At 48.0% G+C, this 8,045-nt stretch overlaps 1 protein-coding gene across 1 annotated transcript in view; it reads right to left on the reverse strand.

Moving 5' to 3' along the window:
• Positions 1-3,737: 3,737 nt before the first annotated feature.
• The window catches only part of MBD4 (methyl-CpG binding domain protein 4), a 5,721-nt gene continuing 1,413 nt past the window's right edge, over positions 3,738-8,045 (reverse strand). The window contains exons 2-7 of the mRNA XM_009320115.1: positions 7,099-7,844; positions 6,378-6,452; positions 5,835-5,969; positions 5,434-5,583; positions 4,671-4,774; positions 3,738-4,004 (exon numbers count right to left, since the gene is read on the reverse strand). Of these exons, the coding sequence (XP_009318390.1) occupies positions 3,927-4,004; positions 4,671-4,774; positions 5,434-5,583; positions 5,835-5,969; positions 6,378-6,452; positions 7,099-7,844 (1,288 nt within the window). The 3' untranslated portion in view covers positions 3,738-3,926. The remainder of the gene's footprint in view (positions 4,005-4,670; positions 4,775-5,433; positions 5,584-5,834; positions 5,970-6,377; positions 6,453-7,098; positions 7,845-8,045) is intronic.

Genomic DNA, 8,045 nt, shown 5'->3' on the forward strand with positions numbered 1-8,045 from the left:
CGCCGCTCCACGCAGACGCTTTGAGTGCAGCTCTTGCGCTTAGCTTATGCCCAGGGAGCACGGGGACTGTTGCCTTCCGCGAAATGCCTGGGCTGTTACCGGAGCAGCAGAGGAGCTCCCGGTTAAAGTGTATTTTGTTGCCTGTCCAGCTCCTCCGCCTTTGACCTGAATACGTGGTTTGATACCCTCCTTCTCTCCATCAGCGGGGCCCAGATCCCGCGAGCTGACTGGCGGGTCACAAAGCCGCGCTCACGTCTGGCGCTGCTGAGAGAACAACTGTGGAAGAAAGGGGCCTGTCCGAACGCAGCACCTCCGCAGGTCGAGCACCCTCCCTGCCCCGAGGCAGCTGCGGTCAGGGCTGCTGAGGCCAGGACAGACGGACTTGGTTGGACAGATGTAGCTGAACGAGGCACGTGCCCTGCCAGGCTCCATTTCGGGTAGGTAAAGGCGCATCTTGTCCAGAAGATGACCCGGCCAGAAGTTATTGTCATTTTGATACCGAAATACGAAGGAGACATACGTTTTTCTTTGTCGAAGCAAAGTAGCTCAATGTTCTGCAGACTGGACATTCCACAGGTAAAAGGAACCCTTGAAGCTCTGTGTACGGGGGCGGAATGGAGAAGGAAGTTATGCTGCAATCAGCTACTGCAACTAGGGGAAAAGACCGAGTTCAGTTAGCGGACACAGGGAGGAAGACTATCGACGACCACCACAGGACCCTGGAAGACCACCGACGGACAGAAGAGCGCCTGCGTTAATGACTTTTGCATATGTTAATGAGTCCCAAGAAATAACATGATATGCTAATCATTTCTCAGAAATCTAATGAATATGTATATTCTGGTTGTACATAACTCCCACGGTTGAGCAGTCCGGCGCGCACATTAGGCGGAGCGATCCCCTGCGCGCCCGGCGCCGCAATGAAGAATGCCTGCTTTCTAAAACTCCACATTGAGTCTTAGAGAGTTTTTCACCTGCCGACTTACGGTAACAATTTGACTTGCTCACGTGCACAAACTGCGTTTGCATTTTATCCCTTTGAAACTGCCAAAAAAAAAAAAAGAGAGATAATAATATGTTTTACAGAAATTAATATTCCGGGCAGTTTCACTGCCGCTGCTATGAATGGCAAAACCGAGACTGACAAGAACCAGCTACCAGGGCTTCCAGGCTCTGGGAAGCTCTGCCAGACCTGTGCCCTTTCTGATACTTTCAAGATTAGAGTTACGAATGGTTTTGTTTGAACAGACTGAGATGATGATCCCCAGTATTTCCTCAACAGCATATTCAACCTGCCAACCTTTCAAACTGGGCTGCCAAATGACCTTTCTGAAGAGAATTTTAATCCAGCTTTCCTTGTGTTAGAGCCAAATATTTGCTGCATAAATCCAGTATGTCTGTCATTATTATACATTATTTACATTAGAAATGCCAACTTGTAAAGCCATCTTAAGAGTTGATACGTTGCCCATCACTGCAGTATCTAACCACTCTTTAACTGAGGTAACAGAGAAAGTTGTGCTCTACTTTGCTATATTTTTTCCCTCTAAAAGTTTCTCCACCGATCCAAACAGTTTGGCTGGTTCAATTTTTGCAAAGAGAAAGTTCTTTGCCGCTTTGGCAGCCCTGGTCTGGTAGGAGGAAGGTGGGATCATGCTGCTTGCCTCTGAGAACCAATTCTTGTACCCCTGTAACATTCAGGGTAAATTCAGAACAAAGGCATCACTTCTTAGATGTCACACGGTATGGAATATGCCTTTGGCCAGTTGGGGTCAGCTGTCCTGGCTGTGCCCCCTCCCAGCTTCTCGCTGGCAGGGCACGGGAAGCTGAAAAGTCCTTGAATAGTGCAAGCACTGCTCAACAACAACTAAAACATCGGTGTGTTATCAACGTTATTCTCATCCCAAATCCAAAACACAGCACTGTGCCAGCTACTAGGAAGGAAATTAACTCTATCCCAGCTGAAACCAGGACACAGAGTCATCATAAAAACATCAAGGTTTGGCCCAGAGCTAGGAGTGGCAAACTCTGCAGTTGTTCCAGATGCTTTTGCAGGGAAGGATGGCACAGAGAAAACCTGGTGAGGTTTACTTGGGTTTATCAAGTATTATCAACTTTACCAGACCTTCACCGCCCTCTGCAGAGCTCTCAGCTGTTACCATCCCGAATTTCCCAGCCCTCGGGGTTTCGAGAAGATACTTTCGCTTAGGCTATAACATCATACTACATCTGAACTGCTAAACCCGAATAGACCTGAAAACGCTCTGCAGTGCCCTGACCCGCTGTAGCCTGTGGACAGTGAGGCTCAGCACGAGCGGTGCTGTACAGACACGTGCCGACAGGCAGCGCAGCGGGGATGTACATGGGACTGGTGGGGACAGGTCAAGTATCGACACCAGGAGACCTGATGCCAGTTCAGTGCCTACAGCAGGATCCCAACAGCCACGGTACTGAGCAGTGACGCTCTTTAGAGACTCTGCGGCAATAGTTCCACTCCCTCCTGGGGCTCGCTCTAGGTGACATCCAGCTTCTCCACACCTTTCCCTTCCTTTTTGCCCTTCAGCTTTCCCCAGGGCATGGGAGCAATTCTCTGAGGGTAAGACAAGAAAAAATGCCCCTTCTTGAAGCTCCGCCATTTGCTCCATGAAAATTGAAAAATTTGCGCCATTGAAACCACTCTGGGTTTGCACGCGGGAAAATACGGCAGAGTTGTGCCAGTTCATTCCTTTTCAGCTCCCTCCGTACCACTTTGATGATGTGGATGAAGTCTGCTCTCGTGATCTTCCTCCTGTCCATACCAGCCCTCTTGAGCACATCCACCATTGTCAGCTTCTGCTTGTGCAGCAGGTTACGCAGCGTTACAAGAGCCAGGGGAGGGTGACCTCCCTGCCAGGGCTGGCAGCTCGCTAGCGGTGAGCACTGGAAAAGAGCGGAAAATACCCCGAGACCACCATTACCCAGAACCACCATGCCATGCCAGCAGGCGCTGAGGCTGCAGCAGGGCCCCAGGAGACGCAGTGCAATGATCCCAAGGACAGAATAGCACCACAGACACTTACGCCCAGGCTGCGGGTCACAGCTGATCTGCTTTCAGCCCTCCTGTCTGCTCTGCACGCCTTTATTCTTTCCCAGACTCCTTCTTCCTGACTGCTAAGGGAAGGCTTTCCCATCAGCCATTTTTCTACATCTCCAACGCTCTCCAGCTGAGATCGGAGCTGCTTCCTCTCCTCAATCCAAGCCTCCAGCTTCTATGGGTCACCTTCTGCATCAGAGGTGATTTCTGGAGACCTGAGGCTGTCTCCTCCCTCCACGGGCAGCTCCAAGGCAGGCAGGTGGCAGAGTCTGTGGCCCAGGTCGGCTGGGAAAAGGGAGCAGCTACTTTTGCCGTAGGTGGAACAAAAATAATACGCCGCTTGGATTTGGGCAGGCAAAGCCTGCTTGCTTTCAACTGAGAGCAGGGATTTGCGTATCTATGTTTTGCATGATGTGGTTTGAAGCAAAGCTCCAAGGCCACCTCCAGCTTGACACCGGTCAAACCCCGGCCGGTCACGCAGGGGCTGTGGAGGAAAACAGACGAACTCATTACCCACCCTCGGCCCAAGCCGCTGGCCCAGACTCAGCCAGACAGCGACAGTGCCGAGACCCCAGCCCCCGCGGAAGGTGAGCTGGTTTACCCCCAGCCACCACCGAGGAGCTCTGGGGCTGGCCTGCGCAGCCTTGAAGGAACAGATGCTACAAAAACTGGGATACCTTTATTAAAAGAATACAGAGATTTTAAACATTCCATTACAATGATGACCTGAGCTGGCTGTATCACACAAATATTTAAATTAAGAATTGATGATCAGAACAACACTGTAAAGACATCCACTGCACAGAGAGCAAGTCGGGGAGGACCGAGAGACGAGGTGCATTCACGGCTCTCTTCAGTCTATGCTCAGTCTCTCCCGGTTCTCCCAGAGCCACGTGTGGTATACGTTTAACTTGTGGTCCTGTGGCTGCACCTAAAACATAGCGAAAGCGTTTAACATCTACTAAAAAACCCTCTCTTACAACACCTCACTGCTCTGACGTATTTCCCCTCCCAGCTCAGGACCCCTTCGTACCTCACAGGGAGCAGTGAAACGCCGTGCCGCGGCAGGCCGGCCTCCGCCTATGTAAATCAAGGAATACAGTGCTCGGTCAGCCCTGAAACCACCCACCCCCTCGTGAATCGGGAGGGGGGTCCCACGCCAGAGAGCAAAATGGCCCCTCGACTGCCCCTCACAGCCATCCGCCACAAGAGGACCCCAGCGTGGCAAAGGCCCCACCAGCACCTATCTCGGAGGGATGCCAGGATCTGGCTGGCAGGAAACACAGGAAACCCGGTTCCTAACGAGAGCAGGGAAGAGACTCTCACCCCCACATCAAAGAAATAAGAAAAAGGACACAGTGAAAGTGGAAAATTACAGGAAAAAAACCCCAAGGTGACACAAGTCTTCATTTACAGATTCAGACTTGTGAAAGGTACATTCTGGGAATTCAACCTACTGAAGATATAAAAGATAGCGACTTTTGTTTTTTAATCCAAGGGAGTCCATGGGTACAAGCCCAACGATGCCAAAGGACAGAGCCCCGCTGCCGGCAGCGCGCTGCAGACCAAGCCCTGGCAGCGTGGCCGCACCACCCACCTCCTTCCATTCGTTGACACAGAAGATTCTGTAGGAGTCGTTCCCGTACTTCCCGATCCCGTGCAGCTCGATGGGGTACTTCCACCGCTTGCTCAGGTACTCATCTGCAACGTACGGTCACAGGCTTCACTGCCTGCAGGCACGCAGGTCACAGAAAGCAACTCTGGACAAAATGCTGATTCTCTGCTGTTGTAACACATCTCCACTTTGGAACATTTTAAATGACAAACACAAGTTTTAGCTATTTCCTGGTGAAAGTAGGTGATGAATCCCTACGGGGTGTATCTTAAACGCCTTTTAAACAGATCACTGAGGGCAAGTTTTAATTAAATTTCTCTCCTCATAACCCACAGAGGAATGCTTTTATTCTAAGTATAGAAAATATCAGAATCATAGAAAAATTCTGGCTGGAAGGGCCTTCTGGAGGTCACTTGATGCAAAACAGAGCAGAGCCACCTTATCATAGCGCTGCAAAACACTAAATCAGTCTTGCAGGTGTTCGCATCCCTTTCCACTCAAAGAAGTCTCCTGGATAAAGGTCTCTTGCAGAACTCATTACGTACGTTATTTCATTCTCAGTTAAGACAACAGGATCAGCAGCTTTGCATATGTAAGACCAACATATCCCAAAGTTGCATAAAATAAACCACCACCAATATTTGCCAAAAAGAAGGAAAAGTCACAGAGCAGCGTTTGAAAATAATGCTGTTTGCCTTGCTAGTATAATTTAGACCATTCCACAGACGTGTTCAGGAAAACCTACCGGAGAACTTGATGATAGTTTTCGCTCTGAGTTCGTAGAGTCCGAGAGGTTTGAGCAGCTCTGACATTTCTTTCCAGTCTGCAGTCCTGGTTATTTCAGGAGAAGGATACTTCTTAAGGAACTCCCAGAGCACAGGAATTGCCATTTTACCTAGCGAAAGAAATCATCATGAACAGAAGACCACGCAGGTAATTCTCTTTTTTCATTATCTATGCATGCTTTTTGAAGTGAGCTTTTTCTGAGGCAAGAGTTACAAATTAAAAGATTTTTTTTTTTTTTACACTGACACAAGTTAATATGCATTTATTCTCTCATTAACGCCATTAAAAAATGGCAGCTGTTCTGACCCTACACCACCACCCCAACATTTATACAACATGAAATTGTATTACTCTATTTACCTGAAGTTTTATTGAGAAATATGGTTGCAATGAGAAGTTTCCATGGATCATGGAAAAGTGTTTCTTGGACCAAATTAAAAGGAGAACGTGGAGGAGTCCATTTTCTGAAGGCCTTCCTTCTAGGTGGGCTGGGAGCTGTACACAGAGGCAATACAGGAAAACTTATTGGGCAGTAAAGGATAGATTTACCTAATTAAATGAAAATAATTTAAAAAACAAAGACCTTTTGAAGCAGACGCATCTTTGTGGGGGCACTGCAAGTCGATGGAGCAATGGCAATTCACACAGGAATTTTACAGAACTGCAAGGGACTATGCATCCCCTGGCACAGACTGCAGTAAGAGTCAAGGCTGCCTGCGAGTGCCCCCATGTTCCATTTACTTTCTGAGAGGCCCTCCCCAGCTACCGCTAAACTACCTTCTGAGAGGCCCTCCCGCTACCCAGCCTAAAACTGGAAGAACTTTTCCGTAACATCACTTGATCTTGAGCCATCCTATTCCTCCCCCCATAAAAAAGGATTTATTTCCCTAAAGAATATTATACCTTCTTTACTGTATTTACTTGAAAAATATGGACTCGTTTTCCTCCTATCCATTTGTGTTCGTGGCATAGACTCTTCTGTAAAGAAATAATACTCTAGCATTAAAAAGAAAAAAATACAAGTATTTTGCTGTCACGTTTCATACACCATTTCCACTTTATGTTGTGAGGGCAATACAAGGATTTCTTGTAGGTGTACCGAACATAAATGTGCTTTAGATTTGCTCCAGAACTCCTCTGTATTTCAACTCTATAAAAAATCTTCAGAAGACAGACCGTTACTTTGCCACAGTCTGAGGAAACAGATTCTAGCACATGAAACAAGCTAAAACTAGCCTTTTTTATGAATCAGACTGACCAACTGTGCAACAACGTTAAGGGAGTCAGTGCACCGAAGGTAACAAACGTTATTGTATTATACTATACAGCTAAAGAGCTCAGCAGAGTAAGTTCCAGTTGTGAATAAATCTGCATTACGTTAAATGCTGTTGGATAAAGAAATGAGATGGATTCAGATGTCAAAGCAGCTTGACCTGAAACGGAATACTTTGCTCACATAGTTAGGAGAAGCCCCGGCAGAACGTTAGGATAATATTCTGCTCAAAAACACACAAATACCTGGCAGCATTTTAACTGCTGCGAAGCTTTTCTTGTCACATGGCTGCAAGACGTTAGCATCTGTTTCAGTGTCAGATTTAAAATCCTGGTTTCCAAAAAAAAATCCCTGGATGCCCTCGATCTGTCTCTTGCCCTATTTTCAATCCACTGGTTTTCTCCTCAGCTTTCGCAGAAGATGCGTCATGAGAACCCGCCTCCACACACTCCTCCTCTGCTAGGCTCCCCCGCTCCCTTTGCGAGCGAGCCGTCACTGACCTTAGCTGCGTGTCTGACCGTGACCTGGAAATTCTTAACCGAGTTCTTCCTGCATCCACAGGGTCTGCATCCTGATCATCTACGCCCCGGCTGCCAGCGACACACGTGTCTGTCTGTCTACAGAATTTCTTGTTTTGAATGCACTCAGTTTCCCGTTTGTTACACACTCTTCTCTGTCGTTTGTTTTGGGCATTATCTCGGTTCCTCTTTTCTGAGCTCCTTCCAGTTTTCTTATTCTGAGCGCTTTTTCCACCTGCCCCCCTTTTTTTGGTTTTCAGACAGTCCTCTGGGTTTATGCCTTTCGCGACCAAATCTTTGCTTTCCAGAGTGGATGTGACGCCTTCCGGGTGTTCGTTTCCCGTCTGAATGTTTCGAATTCTACCCTCTTCACCATTTTGTGTACTGAGGCCTTGCACTTGACTGTGACAACCCTCATTCTCTAGAACGGCTTTTGTGCCGTATCTTTTCACCCTCGAACGGGTAGTCCTCTGATCAGGAGCTGTAAAACCGAAATCTTCTGCTTTTAGCGTCGTCTCCCCAGCTTTCCCAAAATACTCCGCAAGTGCACTTTTCGATCTCGTCTTGTTTCCTTCAGGACTGCGGTATGAAAGAAAAGTAAATTAGCGATGACCTCGTCATTCTCGCGCTCTTCACTTAAAAAACTGCTCTAGCGTTTAAAAAAAACCAACAAAAACGGTTGGCAGGGCCAGGGCCAGGCAGGTTTCTGTGACCCGACCTTACACGAAGGGTTTACGGACAACCCTACGCACACGACGCGCTCCACCTCAGGGGCTCCGT

Source organism: Pygoscelis adeliae, unplaced genomic scaffold, assembly GCF_000699105.1.
Source record: "Pygoscelis adeliae isolate BGI_AS28 unplaced genomic scaffold, ASM69910v1 Scaffold302, whole genome shotgun sequence".
In the NCBI taxonomy this organism is placed as follows: Eukaryota; Metazoa; Chordata; class Aves; order Sphenisciformes; family Spheniscidae; genus Pygoscelis; species Pygoscelis adeliae.